This window comes from Callithrix jacchus, chromosome 5 (genome assembly GCF_049354715.1).
Source record: "Callithrix jacchus isolate 240 chromosome 5, calJac240_pri, whole genome shotgun sequence".
In the NCBI taxonomy this organism is placed as follows: domain Eukaryota; kingdom Metazoa; phylum Chordata; class Mammalia; order Primates; family Cebidae; genus Callithrix; species Callithrix jacchus.
This window is the reverse complement of record NC_133506.1, coordinates 118,438,564-118,458,628: the sequence shown is the minus strand read 5'-3', so window position 1 is coordinate 118,458,628 and position 20,065 is coordinate 118,438,564. Positions and strand designations below refer to the sequence as shown.

General features: G+C 53.1%; 1 protein-coding gene and 1 pseudogene across 1 annotated transcript; one reads left to right on the top strand and one right to left on the bottom strand.

Moving 5' to 3' along the window:
- Positions 1-3,333: 3,333 nt before the first annotated feature.
- Positions 3,334-9,606, bottom strand: SP6 (Sp6 transcription factor). The gene is made up of 2 exons (XM_008997454.5): positions 9,325-9,606; positions 3,334-6,904 (listed from the first exon to the last, which is right to left on the bottom strand). The coding sequence occupies exon 2, from the start codon at positions 6,845-6,847 to the stop codon at positions 5,717-5,719; it is 1,131 nt and encodes a 376-aa protein (XP_008995702.1). The 5' UTR covers positions 6,848-6,904; positions 9,325-9,606; the 3' UTR covers positions 3,334-5,716.
- Positions 9,607-9,996: 390 nt separating this feature from the next.
- Positions 9,997-19,487, top strand: LOC100397874 (thioredoxin domain-containing protein 5-like; annotated as a pseudogene).
- Positions 19,488-20,065: the final 578 nt, after the last annotated feature.

Below are 20,065 nucleotides of genomic sequence, written 5' to 3'. Positions count from 1 at the left end.
AATCTGGAGATTAAGGAAGAACCTCAGATACTTGAGTACTGGTTTGAATCTCAGAGGCGCAATCCCAGGCCTTACTCACTTATTAACACAAGGGAGTAAGATAGAGAATTAGAGAGTGGTGGAGGCTGGGTGCGGTGGCTCGCCCCTGTAACCCCAGCACTCTGGGAAGCCGTGGTGGGTGGATCGCTGGTACCCAGGTGTTCAAGACCAGCCTGGGTAACATACCAAGACCTCGCTTCTAGAGAAAATATTTTAAAATTAGCCGGGCGTAGGCTGGGTGCGATGGTTCGCACCTGCAATCTCAATACTTTGGGAGGCCGAGGCGGGCGGATCACGAGGTCAGGAGTTCGAGACTAGCCTGGCCAACATGGTGAAACCCCGTCTCTACTAAAAATACAAAAATTAGCCGGGTGTGGTGACAGGCACCTGTAATCCCAGCTACTCAGGAGGCTGAGGCAGGAGAATCACTTGAAACCAGAAGGCGGAGGTTGTAGTAAGCCGAGTTAGTGCCACTGCATTCCACCCTGGGCGAAAAAGCGAGACTCCCTCTCAAAATAAATAAATAAATAAGCTGCGCATGATAATGGGTTCCTGAAATCCCAGCTATTCAGGAGGCTGAGTTGGAGGATCGCTTGAGCCAGAAAGGTGACCTGAGATCATGCCACTGCCCTCCAGCCTCGGTGACAGAGCAAGACCCTGTCTCTTAAAATAAATAAATAAGGAAATATGTGCACAAAACCCATCTATCTGTCCAATGGTGCTCAAATCCATGGAAAAATAGCTTTGAAAGGAAATTTAAAACTTTCTAGTTCAAAGCTTTGGTGCCTTTACCTGTGGTGAAACTGAAACCGCAAAGAAGCCTTGGCCAAAGCTGACACACGGTCCTGTGGAGTTATATTCTCTTCCCAAACGTTTTGATTTTCAGTTCATTTTCCTCTGCAAACCATCTCTCCATAACTATCATTAAGGCAAATGCATCTTACACCCTTTTGTTCTGTGGAGCCCTCCAGGAATGGAGGGAGGGGAGATGCTGCAAGGTTATCTACTTCCATGAGTTGCACTGAATCCATAGATGGCTTTGAGTAGTATGCACATTTTAGCAATATTAATTCTTCCCCGTCAGCACGAAATAGCTTTCCATGTCTTTGTGTCTTCTTCAGTTTCCTTCATCAATGTCTTATCATTCAGAGTACGGATCTTTCACTTCCTTGGTTAAATTTATTCCTGAATATTTTATTATTTTGGTAGCTATTGTAAATGGGACTGTTGATTTCTTTTTGTACAGCTCACTGTTAGTGTATAGAAACACTACTGACTTTTGTACATTGACCTTGTATCCCGTGACTTTACTGTATTTGCTTACCAATTCTAACACGGTTTTAGTGGAGTTTGGTTTTCTTTCAAGCCTGCTCTGCTAGGGTGCTGGCAGTCAGACACACTAGGATTAGTGAGAAGGTGGAGGCTGTCTGATACAATATCCCGGAGGGATTGTGAGGGTGCCATTTAATGTCATTCCAGAAGCAAACATCAAGGCTCTGTGCTGACAAACCTGGGCACCCGAGGCAGCTTGGAGGAAAGCAGGTTCACCTCCTGCAGTTCCGGGGTTGCTCACTGTGGGGCGGAAAGAAGCAGGAGGAGAGGCAGGGAGAGGCCACAGCGCACACCCAGGTGGCAGTTCCCAGGCTGTCTTCTCTGTCACTTTCTCATTTCTTATTTAATTCACCCATCCTAGAGGATGGGAGTAGATTCTACTTCCACTTCCCAGGAGAGTAACCGAGAGAGCCAGCCCAGATGTTCTGATTTCCCTAACTTCTTCCTGGGCCCTCCTCAATCCTTCTGCAGGCACCCTAACTGAGGAGGGGTCAGAGGTGGCCTTGGGCTCTGTGGGGAGGGGGAGGGCAGGCCAGCCAGACAGCATTTCCAGCAAGCAAGCAAGCGTCAGAGCCCCACCAAAGGCCCCTGCTAAGAATGCAGGTCAGCAGGAGGAGCTGCATGGGGAGGAGGGGCAGCCCCAGCCCTGCCCAGACAAGCCCAGCCGGCCCCACAGCTGCCCTCCTGTCCCTGGGGGCAGCGAAGGGGGTAAAGGAGGGTGGGACTCACCAAGTTCCTGGGGTCTAACTCCCCTGGAACCAGACAAAAGAGGCACCCGGAGGAGTGGGGCTGGCATGAGGTCTCAGGAAAACATACTCGTCCCTTCTTCTCCCAGGCTTCTAAATCCAGCAGCAGATGGAAACAAACTGGCCCCAAAGCAGTCTGACTTCCTCTATGACCCCTAAATCATTCATTCTGATGCTCCCATCCAAACCAGTCTGATTTCCTCTACGACCCTAAATCATTCATTCTGATGCTCCCATCCTAAGATGGCCATAAACACGTGATCCCAGAATCTCCCAAATTAAGTTATGGGATGGGCCAGCCTGAGTACCAGATTTGGGTTCGAAAAATTGGGTTAGGGTTAGAGTGGTGGATCTAGAAATCCCACTGGTGAAAATAATAATTTTGGCAAAAAGTAGAATGAGATGGTGAAAGAACAGTAACCCACCCTACCCCCCTGGAGCCTAAAACCTATCTTCTGTCAACCTTCTTAGCCTTGGGGCTCTCGAATCATGAGGGTTTTTTTTTTACCCATTTGATGTGAATTAGGCACCAACTTTTTATCAAGCACTGGGACTCCTGGGAAGATGTGTACAGGGGATATTTCTGCATATCTCCGGGGGCAGCCGCACGCAGGTCTGGCGTGGGTATGTTTGTGTGCCCTGTGGTTGTGTAACCATGGCGGGTCTCTAGCTGTGAGTTGCAGTAGGAGCCTTTCCCTCATACTTTCCAGCTGGGCGGGAGCCCATCAGATAGCTCGGCTGCCTTTCATCGCCTTGTCCCTGATAAGGATCATCCTGGGTGAAGAAATCACTGCCAGTCACCCCCAGCTCAGTCACAGCCAAGGGATGGACTGACGTGCACCCTCCATGGGGATGCAGTGAGGGAGCCAGTGTCTGGGAAAGGCGGGAACCAGTGTTCTGAGCAGGGGAAGGGAAAGAAGGGGCTTGTATGTGGAGGAGGAAAGTGATATCTAGAAACTTCAAACAACCACAGGTATGAGACCAGGGAGAGACAGCCCAGGGATCAATCCAGAGGGAGCACCTCCCTCCTTCTGTACCAGCCACCTCTGGGGCAGGATCAGACACCAGCTCCAACCCAACTCAATAGACGTGAGGCTTCCCAAGGGGCTGCAGGATCACTGGGAAGCATCCACGCCACTCTGTGGCCCAGACCTGGTTCTCACTGCTGAGGGACGCTGAGTCAAAAAGGAAACACAGCTGGAACACAAAGGAAGCGTGATGTAGTTGATGACTTTATTGCATAAAAAACACAGGCTGTTTTTCCCTCCTCCTACCCCCTCAAAGTGAGTTCACAGCAGTTAAAGAAAAAATAAATTCCTACATTTTTCCTCTAGGGGGGCTGCCTAGAAAGACAGGCAGCCAAGCAGCCTAGATCTATAAAAGAGGGGAGCAGAAGAAAACCTATCCAAAGCCTCCACCCCCATACCTCAGAGCCTGGGGCTTCCATTGGGGGGAGCATCTGTGTCCCCTACCACCACCAACACCCATTTAGGAGTTCCCCTTAGGATGGCCACTGGAAAAGGCTGTCTCAGTGGCACAGGGAGGGGGTGGCTGGTTTCGATGGGTGGAGGAGAAAGGCATCCCACACCCACAGTGCCCTTCATCTCTCCCCCTCTCCGCCTGGCCAGGAACTTGCAGGCAGTGCCAACTCTCCTCCTGCCCCTAATCCTCCCAGCAAGGAAGGGGATCTGTAGTTGGGTTAGCAGGAGGTAGGGAAAAGAGGAAAAAGGAAGAACATTACTTCTTAAACTACCCCAGGCCAATGAGTCTCTCAGGAAGGTCACCCTGTCCCTTTAAGGAGGACCCCTTTGTATACAAACACATATTCCCACCCAGATCCCAGCTCCCACTTCCCATATAGCTCCCAGACCTTGGACTGGGCTCCAGCATCTTCAAGGGAGGAAGGAGGTGCTGGGTCCAGATCCCAGGATCTTGGATGGGGTGAATAAGATGGGGTCTCCCTGGCTGGAGACCCCAGGCTCAGTAGAGAAACTCACACATGCACACAGGTACACACAGCATGCACACACATAACCTAATATTAAATAAAATACCCTTTGCTTATAACTTAAAAATCAATACACAGCTAATCTCCGCAGAGGCCTCTGGGTGAAGAAAGGGAGCAAGGGGGAGGGAGAGGGGTGTCAGAGGGACTCTAAGGCCCCTCTCCAACCTGGGAAAGCCTCTGGCTGCAGGGGCCTGTGGCCTGTCAGACCCTTCCTCATATCAGCTTCTTTCCCTTCTGCCTGGCTTAGCCTCTGCTGGACTTCTCCCCTCCCTCCCTCCGTTCCTTCCTTTCTCCCCAATCCCATGATCAGAATCAAAACGTATTTCTAGCATCTAAAGGAGAAGGAAATGGGGACAGCTTCCTGGATGTCACCTCAAAAGGCAGAACCCCTTCCAGTGGGAGAGCAACTTTCTTCTCCCTGCCCCTGTGAGATGAGCGGGGGAAGGGGGGGGGAATCCCCTAATGAACATGCTAGGGCAGGGGCAAGGGAAAGCCAGGGCCAAGCTAGAGAGACAGTGGGGCTTAGTTTCTTAGTGACGCCAAAGAGATGGTCAGACAGGCCGCAGGCCTCCACCCTGAGTGGGAACCAGTGGAGGTTCCTCTGCTGAGACACCCCCAGTCTGCCCCCAACCAGCCCAAGAAACCCTCTTCCTTCCGTCCTCGAGAAGAAGGCAACTAGTGGGAACCTAGGGTAAGGAACTACACGGATTCTAAGGCTAGCTGCCTTGAAAATACACCTAGGGTAAAAGATGGGGAACATGACTACTCAACTTTCTCATAAAGACCAAGAATTAAGGGCTGAATTAGAGTTGGAGAGGGAAGGGGTTAGTTTCTTCCATCCCCCTATCTCTTATTTTAGAAGGGGACTTCCCTACTCACCCCCCACATCTAACTGTTCTTTATCGCACAGCCCCCGCTGGGAAGGTGTCAGGAATGCCAGCCCTCTTCCCCTCTTCCTTCGTGGCTCCATTAGACTGAGTCTGGAAGGGTTAATAAGGAAGCTCATCAAGGAGTTATTTTTACAGGAACAACCTTCCAAATCAGAGAGACACCCCTGCCAAGGGAGACCCCCAGGCTCCCCCATTCTGTCTCGTCTCTCCCTCCGGAAACCCTAGGGGCAGAAGCACTTGTAAGTGGGATGAAAGGGACCTCGCCGCAGGGCGGCTCCGGAGGCGCTTTTATGTCCTGGTTCCCAGGCACTAAGGACGTGTCCAGACAGCCACCCCCAGCCCCCCGGGCTGGCCGCACTTCTCTACGCTCGGGGTGGGAACTGCGACTTGCTGTCTCCTCTAGCCTGTCCCCGCCAGCCGCAGTACGGGTGTCCCACGCCAAACCCCCAGCCCAGGGGCAAGGGAAACCGTGAGGCAGGGGAGACCTTAGCGGCATGCACAGCTCCTACCGGCCCAGTCAAATGCATCCTGCCTAGTAGCCCCAGAGACTAAAAACCCCTAGCGCCCCATCTCCCTGTCCCTGCACCACTTTTCCTCCCCACCGAATAAATACGCACCTTCCCCTCTTCCTCAAGCCACCCCCAAGGACCTCAGACCTGGCGGCTCGCATCCAGCTCCCCCCGGAGGCGGCACCGAGGAGCTCAGTTGGAGGGTGCGGCGCTGCCCTCGGCCTCGCGTTTGCCTTTGCCCCCGGGGGGCTCCACTGTGCCGCCGGCCTTGCCCTCTCCCGGGGCCGCCCCGGCAGCCTCCTCCTTGGCGCCCTCGTGGGTTTTCATGTGCTTGGCCAGGTGGTCGCTGCGCATGAAGACGCGGCTGCAGACTGCACAGGGGAACTTCTTGGTGCCGGTGTGGGTCTGGAGGTGGCGCTGCAGCTCGTCCGAGCGCGTGAAGCGTTTGCCGCAGAAAAGCCAGTTGCACACGAAGGGACGGTCGCCGCTGTGCCAGCGCAGGTGCGCCTTCAGATGCGACGTCTTGGCGTAGGCTTTCCCGCAGCCCGGGATGTGACAGTTGTGCAAATGCTTCTTCTTGCCCCCATCAGGCCCACATGGAGCCCCCAGTCGCTCCGCCTCCAGACAGTTGGGGCAGCGACAGACGGTCTGGCCTGAGCTCCGGGGCACCGACCGCCGGGAGCCTTTGGGGCGTGCTGCCCCGTCTAGGCTGGAATCCAGCCCTTGGGACTCCGGGGCGGCTGCTTCCAAGGCCTTGGCCCCATCGGGCGGCCCTAGGAGATGCTGCCCTCCGGCAGCTGGAAGGAGGTGGTGCGAATGCGGGTGGGGTGTCGGAGCACAAAGCTGGTGGTCTCCGACGTAGCCCCCCAAGCCCGCCTGAAGCGCCCCGGGGTGGCCAGGTGAGGTCAGCGCTCCCTGAGTGTGGGGGAGGTCCATCCAACTGGTGCCCGGATGAAGGTCCCACCACGAGCCATCCTCCGCGCCTGGGTGAGTCGGCCTGAACCACGATTCATAATGGTGTGACATGTCCGGCTGCAGGAGCTTGGAAAAGGGGCCCGGGGCCAAGGGACTGTCGCTTTCCAGGTCCTCGCAGGTTACCCGCGAGGAGGCCCCTGGCAGCTCATAGCCCTGCGAGAAGTCCACCTCTGGGCCCAGCGGGAGGCTCTGCAGCTCTCCAGGCTGCAGCGGGGAGGGGTAGTCCCCGGCCTCAGGGCTTGTGTGGCCCTGGTAAGTTTGGAGAGGCTGCAGGTCGAGGCGCGGTGGGGAGGCGTGCGGCGCTTCCGTGTGCTGGCTGCCCAGAGAGCCGCAGACAGCGGTTAGCATTGCCGGGATCCGGGGTGCGGTGAAGGCAGGGACGGTCAGGGGCACCTCAGACAGGACCTAAAGGATGCAAAGAAGTGGAGAAGTAAGGGAAATAACCAGCTCACTTTCCCTCCTAACCCAGGTGCCACCCTGCAAAGTTCTCCTCTCTGGCCCCAGGTGTAAAAAAGAAGGATGCACCTCTGCACCGGGACTAGAGATCAGTTCAGAGAATTGGGAGTGAGAGGAAGGGTCCAACATGTGAGGTTCTCATCCAAAGATAGAGGATGATGGAGGTCTACCTTCCTCTAAGTGATCCCTGCCATAGAACCCAGCTCATCCCTTGAGTTGGGCCACTCCCAGGCTCGTAGGTCAGATACACCTACAGCACAGTGCTAGAACCATCCCCACCCCAGCTGCCTAGGCCAGCACAAGGGGCAGTGGCATTTCCCCCTGCAGACCTGTTGTCAGCCCAAATGGAGGATCTAGACCCATCTGAGCTTCCCCAGTTTAACTCAGAATACAGATGGGGAGAGGGGGTGATCTGTTTCTGAAACCCAAAGCTTCAGGTGACCTGCCCCTCGGAAAGACCCAAAGGGGTCCGGAGTCTTTAGAGAAAGAGTTCTCATGCCATTCCCAAAGCATGTTCAGTAACGAAAAGCATTTCACCCCCTACACTGGCCCCCTCCTGGCCTGGTCCAATCGGTCCCACTAAACCGATTTCCATGCCCCAACCCCCTTCCCTCAAGCAGGGACTTCACCTCTCTGGGGAGCAACTCTCCAGCCACCAGATACCCCCTGGAATCTAAGAGATACCCCACCACACCAGAAAAAGGTACATTCCCACCCCTCTCCTGACCCATATCAGTGCCAGGCAACTCTCTGCCTGCCACCCATGCTCTCAAGGCTAGGGGAGGCCTAGATATGAAGTTGGGAGGGAATGGCTTCCCCAGAGAAGAGCTTGACAGTAAGCTCTGGAAGGTACCTACCCCTTTAAGTAATACAGGGTCAAAGCACAGGAAGCGAAGGGGGACAAGAGAAGCCATAATCACAGAACTTAAGAGCAACAACTGCCTGAAAAGATGATATAAGTGAGTGCATCCCAGGCATGGATCATTTCTTAGAAGCCCCCCAGATGATTCTTATATATGGAGCCAATTGCTGAGAACCATTGATTCAGGCCAATCTTATTTTGAAGAGGAGGAAACAGGCTGAATGACTTGGCACAGTGACTTGGAAACAAGGATGTTCATTTATTCATTCAATCGACCAGGTCTCCTAACTCCTGGACTCCCAGTCTGTTACTCTCTGTAAACCAGTCTTTCTGTAAACCATGAGAACCCTAAAGACCCCCAACCCTTTCTCAACCACATGTCTGTAGCTTGAAGGTCACTCTCTTCTCACCACCTCTTCCTAAGGCCTCTCTACCGGTTGGGGAGGAGGCCAGTGATTTAGGGCAGGGTTGTTTTCTTCCCACAGCAGGGTTTAGCTGACCCTACCACCTTCTGCCTCTGGGACCAGGGAGGTGGCACTGATAGCCTGGGAGAGGGAGGGAGAGGAGAACAAGGGGGCCTACTCAGGCTCTGGCAGCTTCGCCACAAGAAAGGAAAAGGGCGAAGCTGCAGGAGGGGAGCCCCAGGCCGGGGCGGGGCAGCACAGAAGGGGCTGGGCAGGAGCTGTGCGACCGGGGACCCTAACAGCTTTCATCGCCTGGGAACTGCCCCCGGGGCTGCAGAGTGGGAAGCCTAGGATGATCTGGGCTCCAGAGTGGCTTCTCCAGACAGAAAACGGGAGAGCCCAGGCCTGGGATGCAACTGCCTGCTGCCAAGATTTTGGAAACCCAAAAGCAGGGTGATTCTCAGGTTCTAACACCCACCCCACTGGGTAGAAAACTGCTCTCGAGCTGGCTCAGTCTAGCAGAAGACGCAAGACTAAGATTCTGGGAGAGTGGAGGAGGGGGCAAGAGCTGAGGGTGATAGGGAGCCACCCTTAGGTGGCAACGCTTAAGTTGCCTTTATGGCCCTTGACCCACCCGCCCCAGACGGGCAGCGCTGCCCTGCCCTGGAACTGAGAGGAAAGAAGGGAACAGGACTGAGTGCCAAATATGTGTTCGGTTCACCTCCAGGCCCAGAAAGATTTCAGGAAAGGAGAGAGGACGGCGCACATCGCAGGCTTCTCGCTCCCCGAAGTGGGAAGGCGAGTTGGGGCACCCTTATGCCCCATTCCGCTCTGCCTCTTCGGATCACTGGCTAGTACTCCCAGTTCTCAATGTCCCAGTCCCCTGGTTGTCCCAGTCGCTCCAGTTGCCCCAGTTTCCAGCCTCCTCGGTCCTCCAGTCTCTCCCGTCTGCCCGGTTTTCCCTCCGTCGGGTTCTAACCCCTCAGATCCTTTAGGACTACCCTGTTTTCGGGGCCATAGGTGGCTGGGGCGCGTTCGGAGCGCGTTTTTTCGAGAGGATCTCCGTAGCGCGCACCCCTGGCCACCCCGACCCGGGCTCCTACCTCGAGGCTGCGCGCGGGCTCCGGGCACAGCTGGCTGGTGCGCTACAGACGGGCGCTCGTGGGCTCTGGGCGCCGGCGAGCTCTCCAGGGGATGGGGGCAGGAGCCGAGGGCGAGCCAGACCCCGCAGCGGGCGGCAGGCGGCAAGCGGCTGGTGGCGGGCGGCGGGCGGTGGAGGAGGTGAGCGCCAGCGAGAGGGCGGAGGACCGAAGGCGGGCAGGAGCAAGCGAGCAAGCGAGCAAGCGAGCGAGGCCAGCTCCGCCCTTGACTCACCCGCGAACTCTGCCTTCATCCTCTCCCCAGCGCTGCTTTTTCCCCTCCGAACTAGCGGCCCCGCCCACCTCACCTGCGGCCGCCTTTAACCCTTGCGGGCTTGGACGGGAGGCCCAACCCGGCCGGCGACGAGGGGGCGGGCAGGAGTGGGGGAGGAAAGCTAACTAGGCCGTGCGCCGCCCGCTCCCTCGCTCCTCCCTGGTCCCCTCCACTTCCTGGGCGAGGGGCCCTGGTGGGGTGATTCCCAGGTTCTAAGACCCGCCCCACCGGGTGGAAAACTGCCACTGAACTGGCTCAGTCTAGCAGGGATGCAGGACTAAGTCCCGGGGGGACTGCATAAGGGGGAAGGTCCTGGGGGCGATACGGAGCCACCCTTAGGCGACAACCCTTAGGTTGCCTCGATGGCTCTTGACCCACCCTCTCTGGACTGGCAGCGCTGCCCCGGAACTGGGAGGAAAGAAGGAAACAAGATTGAGCGCCAAGTATGTGTCCAGTTCACCTCCAGGCCTAGGCCGTGAGAAATTTCTCTTGGCGGCCCTCCTTCACCATTCCCCTGACCTCGGACCCCTGGTCCCCTGCCCTGTCTCGCAGCCCCTCCGCGCAGTTTCTCTCCACCGGCACCCTTCCGCGTCCTTTTTTCCCTCTCGCTTTCGGGGTCTTCCTTTCTGACCTTTCTGAGTGACCACCTCCTCTCCTCCCTCCGCCCAGACTCCCCACCCACCCACTGCACAGGTCTTTGCTGCCCCCACTCCCGTCCCAGGCTCCCGCAGCTCTCACTCTGCTCCTCACCGTAGGCAGCAACCCCAGTGCCTCCGAAATTCACCCCTCAAATCCGCCTCTCCTCGCCCTCCTATCCTAGGGAAAGTGCTCAGCCTACGCACACCCTCGACCCCGCGCACCCGGTTCCGAAGAATGGGCAGGTGCCTGAATGGCTCTGGGAAGGGACGCTTCTGGAAGGAATTGATCTATCCCTTGCCACCACTCTTTCCTAATTTTCACCGGAATATCTAAACCCAAGGCTCTTAATTTGAGGAGGGGTCTTGAATTCCTTTGAGGAAAATGCACAAGCCCAGAGCAATATTCTGGTAAAATTTCAGGAGGCTCGCGGAGCTCACAAAAACTTCCCTCAAGATCTGGATGGGTCGACATTTCTGAGACCCGCCAAGCACCGGAGGGTGGGGAAGTTCCATCCCCACCCACCCACCCATCCATCTGCCTGGGCGCCCAGGTGGCCCCATGCTTCTTTCCGGATTGACACCTCCCAAGCCTTAGTGTTAACCTCTCCGTGTGACGCCTTTTTTGCTGGCAAATGCCGATGAATTTCCCTATTTATTTCGTTTTGCGGGTTGGTCTCCCTTGTGCGCTTTGCTATCGGCTTTTTAAAAATTCGTTTTCCTCTTTATAGTCGATTTCATTTTTGAATTCAGGCTGATTTAATCTCGCCTCTGCAGCCCCTATTCCATCCCCACTGGTTTACCTGCCCTGCATCCCTGCTTGGGACACACTCAAATTGTAACTTAAAAATAGTTAAACCGAGTCCACAAGTCGGGTGAAAATCAATCCATGTGTGTATGCTTATGTGTGTGCTATCCCCGCCAGACATCTTATCCAGAATCGATGTCGGATTCATCTGTGCATCTCCCTCTTTCCTAAGGCTCAGTTCTCTCATCTGGACAACCTGAGTACACATTGGTAGAGTCTCCTGGGGGCTTAAAGGAATTGATGTGCCTAAAAATGCTTAGCCCACGGGGCCCCTGGTAAGCACCGAGTAAATGGAAGATATCCTTGTTATAATTATTAAATAAGTCAGTTCCCAGTAAATATTGTTTGGATTAAGGTATACGCACAAAGACCTGTGGACTGGAAGTTGATCGATTTAAATTCCAGTCCCAGCCCTGCGCTTGCTAAACTGGCAGGTCAGGTGACTCTAAGCCTCAGTTTCCTCCTTGGTGAAATGCTGTAAGAGCAGCCACCATGCTAGGGGAAGCATTTGGAAGCCGGAGACGCTGCCTGACATCGGGGGATTGAGATTTCTGATAAGTCTGGGTTTCCTTTTTGCCTTCTTGGTGCTTGGCACCCTGGATGTGGATTCACAGGAACTGCTCTGGATCTTTGTGCCCACGGCTAAATTGACAAGTCCTCTTCATCAACGGGCTTTCGCTCCATCCATTCAGCCTGCAAATCCTAGCCAGTTGAGTTTGTATCCTAGTTCACAGCCACCTCTGGAATAAAGTAGAAGTTCATCAGAAGGTCCAAAACAGAGCCCCCAGTGGGGAACTCTGGTTCCTGATTTGACCTCTGGACATTCCTGCCTACTCTTCCAAGCCACCTGCTGGTGCTGTATCTACTGTTTCTAAAGTGCTAAATCCAGTGCAGGGGTCTGACTCTGGGTGGGGGTGGGGGCAAGTTCTCCCTCCCATTTTTAGGCACCAGATTGCTTTCTCTTCCTGCCCGCTTCTGTCTTTCCCTGGAAAGCAACAGGGATTCAGCCCAAGGATGGTAAACACTCTGCTGTTTTCACTCTAGGCGCCCTTTAACCCTACCCCGATCCAACCAGACCTGCAGCCATCTGGAGTCCCACGAGCAAAGACCCTTCACCTACCTGCAGTTCATCAGCAGAAAATTCAACAACAATGTAATTGTCTCTGGAAACTCCCAGCCATTCTGATTTCCTGCTCTGCCTAGGTTTTTGCCGCTCACTCAGGGTACTGGCACTATCTTTCTTCCAGATCCCTCTCTCCTTGCAGTCCTCTGAGTCCAGCCCTTTCCATTTCCCACTTGCTAAATGTTTTCCCACTGAAAGACAGCCCATGGTCTGACACTGACATGATGAGCAAGGTCACAACAGCACACTGCCCATATACTTATTGCTACTCAAAACTGATCAATGCAGCCCATCACATCTCCTGTATAAACTGAGATCTGTCTTGGACTTGGGCCATTTCTGCTGCTCTTCCTCTTTCCCTCAAATAAATAGTCAGCTTTCCCCCACAAGTGTCCACCTCCCATTCCTGCCACCCCTTTTCTTCTCAAGCTTCATCTATAGTCAGTGATCCACTTGTACCCGGAGAAACCTCATTAGTCTGCATGTTTATCACAACCAGCATTTATTGACTGAGCACCTACTATGTTCCAGGTACTTTATACAAATATCTCTAATTCTCGTGAGTATGCAGCAAAGTAATTATTATTCCCCTTGTACATACGAGGAAGCCAAAGACCAAAGAAGTTAAATGATCTGTCCAAGATTACAGTTGTTAAAAGACAGAAGAGGCTGGGCACAGTGGCTCACGCCTGTAATCCTAGCACTTCGGGAGGCCAAGGTGGGTGGATCACCTGAGGTCAGGAGTTCAAGATCAGTCTGGCCATCATGGTGAAAACCCATCTCTATTTTAAAAAAAAAAAAGAAGAAGAAGACAGAAGAAGAAACTCAATTCAGATTTCTCAGGCTCCAAAGCCTGTATTCTGCCTACTAGTCCATCTGGCCTCAATATGGCAGAATTGATGACCCTGGAAGTCTGGCTCCCCTAGAGCCTGAAGGCAGAAGGAGACAGCATTCTTAAAGGAATCCCTAGATCAAAGCCATCTCCTATCTTGAGTCTAATGGACAAACTGATCCCATCTTGAATTGCTGAGACAAGTCAGACTCTATACTTGTGATCCCTTCCAAACCTCAACTGTCCTGTAGAGATTGCACTATGAGAATATCAAAGCTGGTCTAGCGCCAAATTGTCTAGTCCAAGTCCTTGTTTTACTGGAAGGGAAACTGAACCCCAAAACAGGGAGATTAGCAGCAAGTTAGAAACAGAGCTGGGACCAGACCAGAGTCTCCTAATTCCTGTTTTCCTCTTCTCACTCTTCTCTATTTCCCACTCCCACCTCCAGGCTGCACTTCCAAGCCTGCAAGCTGATGACCCTGGATGTCAACTTATCCCTTCTTTCCCCTCCTCTCCCCATCATACTCTCCTGATTCCTAGAAAACCAGGTAGAGCCTAGAGCTGGGGTCAAATAGTTTTCTTTAACTCATCCTTTATTCATTCACCAAACCCTTATTGAGGGTCTACTTAAGGCCAAGCACAATGCTGGACACTAATTTTCTCATAAATTCCAGTATCACTAGCTACCACCATCCCTTTTCAGTCTAGAAGATGAACCCAGCTGAGGATAGCTCATCTGTACGTTAATATGTGTATATCTATAAATGTGTGTACATATCGTGTACCTTGTGTACCTGTGGGCTTGAGTGTAGGGTGTCTGTCTTCTGTCCTCCATCACAAAGGGAGTTCCCCACAGGATGTGGATAGTGGCTTCTCCCTTACTACCCTTGCAGAAGTTCTGTCATTTGGGATCTTCCAGGCAGTGAGTGTGTGTGTTCTGCATTTCTATTAACATTTACTTGCCTTTCCTTTCTCGCAGAATAAAGTTCCCAGCTATGAATCCCTATCCCACTTCACTGGGCTGACTACCCCAGCCCAGTCAAAAGACCTCCAAAGGATCCCTTTGGTTCTCCATGCAAACCCTACCAAGATCTCTCTCTTATCTCCCCCTCTCCAAATTCAGAGAGAACCAGACCCTTCTCTATGATCCCCACCTTAGAGTGGAGACCTGATCCTCTTTGTGGAGTTCCCATGTACTGGACAGGGAACAGCCTCTCTTACCAGTCCATGGAGCCCAGAGCTGGCGGTGGCAGTGAGGGCCAAGTGGTGGTGATAAAAGAGACAGGCTTTATAAAGGAGGCGACAGGCAGTGCCAAAGGGGGAGGTGAAAGAGGGAGCAGGAGGGATGCTGCCAAGTCCTCACGGTCTCGGAAGCTTTTACGATAATCCAGGAAACAGTGGCCCCCAGCTCTCCTAGGGGAGTGGTAGGGGGTGAGAGCTGAGTCCGTGAGGTCTGCCAGGAAAGGAGGATTTCAGCTGGGAGTGGGGGCTGGAAGCACTTCCTTCCTTCCCCAGAGTTGGCTGGGCAGTGGGAGAGGGACAAAGTGGTTCTTGCAGGGTGGAGAACTTACAGCATAGCTAGGGTCGAGACTTGGGATGGCTAGAACTCTCCAAATTCCATCCCCTCTTTCTGAGGTTTCCTCCATGGACTTGGTGGGAAGGAAAGAAGTTCCATTTTTGAGACCTGAAAGGCGCGTTCAACCCCCCTGCCCCACATAACACACAGCGTCAAGTTAGTGCCTCCTTGCAGAGCTTCACGTCGGTGTTGGTCTCTCCTGCCTCCCTGAGCCACAGTTTCTCTCATGCCCTTCTTGTCTTCTCTTTACATATACACCTCCCAACTTGGATCCCCCAGAAGGACCCAGTGTAATCTATCCTTTGGACCTACGGTCTCTCATTTTCAAATGGGAAGGGAGGACTCTTTCCCTGACTTGGGATGGGGTGGGGCAGCTTGGGATGGACAAGAGGTCACCTTACACCAGAGGCAGAGTCCAGCCAAGAACTGTTATAGACAGTTCAGGACTCCTGGAACTCCAGGAGGGTGAAGAGCATAGGAAAATGCCTGGAAAAAAGGGAAGGGGCCTGAAGGTGAATTTAGGAGGAGCCCCTAGATCTGTAACTATTTATATGAGCCTAATTTTAGGGTGGTTATAAGTTTAGGTATACTGGCTGACAAAAACATGTCCTAGGGCAGAGACAGACAAAGAACCAGGAAGGAGAATGGAGATGAAACAGTGTAAGACTTGTTTCTCAAGGCTCACTGAAGCTGGGCATTCTGACCCACATAGGAGAGTGGCCCGGGGGCTTTTCACGGGATGACATCCCATTTGTGGCCATAATCCAATGGCCTTGGCAGAGGACAGGAGCAGATGTACCCCCTCTAAACACACCAGAACCCAGTACCCCAAGACTTGCATGCCACCTCCCTCCCACAGGATGAGCCAGGGAGTCTTCACCTAAAACTCTTCTCCTGCTCCTCCCCCTATACCCTCAGCAATCTCTAGACTGGGGATTCCCAGTCTCTTCATTAACTTTTCAGCAATTATCCCATAAAGGTCCCGACAGGTCCTTCCTCTCCCCATTTCAGAGATGAGAACACTGAGGCACTGAGGAGGTAAAAGCTCAGCAGAAAACCACCCATCAAGCAGGAGAGAATAGAGTAGTAGAGGGCTTAGGAGGCAGAGTTGCACCCGTTTCTTCATTCTTAGGCAAAATTGGAAGGACAGGGCTGGCACAACCCCCTGGAGGAACCCAGGCGTCAAGACTGAGGCAGGCTCCAGGGAGGGGCTTCCCTGTCCCTCCTCACCTTCCAGCACAGAAAATCAGAGTGGGGAGGGGAAACAAGCTGAGGAGACCACACAGGTGGAGTAAATAATGTTAATACGGGAGCATTATCACTAGGGCATTTCCTCATGGATAAATGTCTCAAATACCAAAGGATGCCTCCAAATTATAGTTAATTACAGAGTTGATTTGCATAAATTATAAGGTGAGCATACAAATTCTTTCAATCGGTTCCATATGCTTAGGTAGCAGGTCCAGTCCAAAAGATGGGAGAATCTTGGGGTGGGGGGAGTTTGGGAGAGGAAAAAGACCCAGCCCTCGACCTGGACCTTCAGGCCCACACACCTTCCCCTGGTCTTTGGATCAGTCAGGGGGGTGTGGAGACCCTGCCTGGAGAGCAATGAACACAGCCAGCACTCTACTTGGCAGGAGACCCCCTTTCCTCCTCTATTTGCATCTCCAGACAATGTGCTTTTCCAACAGCAATGATGGGCGGGTGGGAGAGAGGAGCTGGGAAACCAGGGGTGGGTGCCATGGGGCCTATGTCTTGGAGTTGGGGGCGGGACTCCAGAGTCCTGGCTTCTGGCTTTTGGAGCCAGAAGAAGGGAGGGGGCTGAGGAAGCTGAAGACCCAGTGGGGCTAAGGGTAGATCCAATTCAAGCCCCTCTCTCTTGATCTCAGCTCCCCTACCCTCCCCTGGTCCCCCACGCCCGAGCCACTTCCCCCGACTCCAGCTCACTCCCCGTGCCAGCCCTCCGATCTCAGGTTTGATGTTGCCGCTGCCTGCACCTTCCAGGTGGCTCCTCAGCGGCTCAGACTCCCAGACTTTCGTCTCCAGTGCCTGGGCCTATTTCCTCTGCCCTCGCCTCCTGGTCTCCCACCTCTTCCTCCCACCCCTAGCTGCTAAGACTCTACTTCCTTCTTCAGCTGTCTAATTTGTTCCTCCCTCCGGCCCCCATGCTCAGCCCCAGATGCCCATATCCTACTGTTCTTCCGTCCATCTTTCTCCTCCTTGCCCAGTCTCCCTCCCCTAATGATCCCAGGGCTCCCCTACACTCAGCTGTCGGCTTCCCTTTCCCCACCCACCAACTGCTTTCTGCTTTCCAAGCAACGCTTCCTCCCACCCTAAACTTTCCTAGCTCATGTCCCCCCAAATCCTTACTGCATATAGTTCTCTGATTTTTCTCAATATACCTGCTCCAAAGGCAGAAGTACTGGATTTGCTTAGGTTGCAAGGAGGAGGCTGGGCTAAGTAAGGTCTCCCAAATGTGTGCAGATGAGAGTTTTTTATCTTAGGGCAGGGGAAGATGATAATGAAAGAGCCTAAAATGGTGTCTGGTACTTAGCAAGTATTTTACAAATATTTGTTGAATTAACAAATGAGATGGAAATGGGCATCAGCCTGTGAAAATTCTATGGAAGTGTCCACTTGCTGACAAAAATTACTTCTTGTCTCAATTAATTTTCAGGTCTCCTATGCCACTTCTGTACCCACCAACCTAAGCTGTCCTGCACCTAATCAATGACAAATTAAGCATCATTTTTTCCCCCCCTGAGACAGAGTCTCCTTCTGTTGTCCAGGCTGGAGTGTAGTGGCACCATCTTGGCTCACTGCCACCTCTGCCTCCTGAGTTCCAGTGATTCTCGTGCCTCAACCTCCTGAGTAACTGGGATTACAGGTGCCAACCACCATGCCTGGCTAATTTTTGTATTTTTAGTAGAGACGGAGTTTCACCATGTTGACCAGACTAGTCTTGACCTCCTGACCTTAAGTAATCAGCCTTGCCTCAGCTTCCCAAAGGGCTGGGATTACAGGCGTGAGACACAACGCCCGGCCTAAGCATCCTAAAATGCCACTCCATCTCCCACACATCCACTGGCTCCACAGTGCTAACTGTGTCATTCAGGACCCTCCTACTTGACCTCTATCCCCTGTGCAGTCTTCTCCTGCTGGTCCTCATACAAACCCTAGAGCCCAGCTCAGCCCAATGGACAAGATGTTCACCAAACACGTCCAGCCCTCCTACCTTTGTTGAAGCCATTTCCACCCCTGCCAGCCATTCTTGCCTCGGGAAAGCACATTAACCTTCAAGCTCCTGGCTGGCCCATAGGCGGCTTTCTCTGCAAAGACTTTTCTTATCAGTGCATCACTGGCGCACTCCTCTGAACTTCCTTAGCCCTTGTTGCCTCATGCTCTCCTTCTATGGGCTTGTTTTCTTATCTTCCCTACTGGTTGGATCCTTGAGGGCAGGGACTATATCCTTTTCATGCCACAGGTTCCCCAGTCTAGAGCCTTTCTTTGAGAAAGGGGTGAATAAGCGACAGCTGAGTGAATTTGAGAAAGGGCTCCTCAGAATCCAAACTTCCAGAAGCTCCCCACCTGGGGGAGGGCAACAGTGAAGGCAAAAGCCTGGGTTGGGGGAAGACACAATAGGGGACTTGAAACCCACAGATCCATGAAGCAAGCACACACAGCTTCCTACTGTCCCCCTGGCTGGCCCTGGTTGTGTGATGGAGGTGAAAGGACCCAGAGAGTATCTGGGACATGCAGGGTTGGAATGGGGGCTGAGGGAGAGTGAAGTTCCAGTTATCCTGCCTGGAACAAGGAATTGCAGGTTTGGGGTGAAAGGAGCAAGGGCAGTGAGTGGAGCCGGGAGAAAGGACTGGCTGGGTGTCAGTCACGGAGACAGGCAGAGGCAGAGAAAGCAGAATCCCCTAGTCCCTCGGTAGGAATTTAAACTTTTTTTTTCTTATTGAGATAAAATCTTACTGTGTTGCCCAGTCTGGAGTACAGTGGCACGATCTTGGCTCCATGGTGTGGTCACTACAAAGCTCTGGCTCCAACCTGGGAGCAGCTGGCTCTGGGCCTTGAACATTCCGAAACTGTCAAGATTGGCAAGGTTGATTGTACACAGCACTATGAACTCTGCTCCGGAAACCAGGTTCGTGGCTATCCCACTCTTCTCTGGTTCCGAGATGGGAAAAAGGTCGATCAGTACAAGGGAAAGCGGGATTTGGAGTCACTGAGGGAATATGTGGAGTCACAGCTCCAGCGCACAGAGACTGGAGCTGCGGAGACCGTCACGCCCTCGGAGGCCCTGGTGCTGGCAGCCGAGCCTGAGGCTGACAAGGGTACTGTGTTGGCACTCGCTGAAAAGAACTTCGATGACACCATTGCAGAAGGAATAACCTTCATCAAGTTTTATGCTCCATGGTGTGGTCATTGTAAGAATCTGGCTCCCACTTGGGAGGAACTCTCTAAAAAGGAATTCCCTGGTCTGGCAGGGGTCAAGATAGCTGAAGTAGACTGCACTGCTGAACGGAATATTTGCAGCAAGTATTCGGTTCGAGGCTACCCTACATTGTTGCTTTTCATTGTTGCTTTTCCGAGGAGGGAAGAAAGTCAGTGAGTGCAGTGGAGGCAGAGATCTTGACTCATTACACCCCTTTGTCCTTGGCCAAGTGAAAGACGAACTCTAGAAATGCAGAAGTCACCTCTCCTGCCAGGCTCCTGCACCCTGCGTCTAGGAGTTCAATCCCACAGAGGCCACTGGGTTCCTGGTGGTGGCTGTCCAGAAAGCAGAACATACGGAGCATGTGGTATCTTCTTTGTGTGTGTGTTTCTCAAGCCAACACACTCTACAGATTCTTAGTTTCTCCAAGTAAATGTGTAACTCATGGTCAAAAAAAAAAACCTCCACCTCTAAGGTTCAAGGGATTCTCATACCTCAGCCTCCCAGGTAGCTGTGATTACAGGTGCACATCACCACACCTGGCTAATTTTCATATTTTTAGTAGAGGTGGGTTTCACCATGTTGGCCAGGCTGGTCACAGACTCCTGACCTCAAGTGATCTGCCCGCATCGGCCTCCCAAAGTGCTGGGATTACAGGCGTGAACCACCACGCCCGGCCCAGGAATTTAAACTTCTTACGAGGGTAGAAAGATCCCAGTCAGGTCACGCCTCAGCTCAAAAACATTCAATAGCTCCCCATTACTTACAGGAGAAAAGCTACACTCTTAGGCCTAGATTTGAAGCCTCATTCCCACCCGGCCTCAGCCTCGCTTGCCAGCCACATCCCTTCCTAGTACCCAGGAGTCATTCCCATTCCACTGCAAGCTTACCGACCACATACTTCCACACCCCACAGTGTCCCATGTGTGAAATATTCTTCCCCATTTCTCTGCCCAGTGAGCTCCTATTGATCTTTTAAATCCCAACTCTGAAAACAGATCATACATGTAAACTTA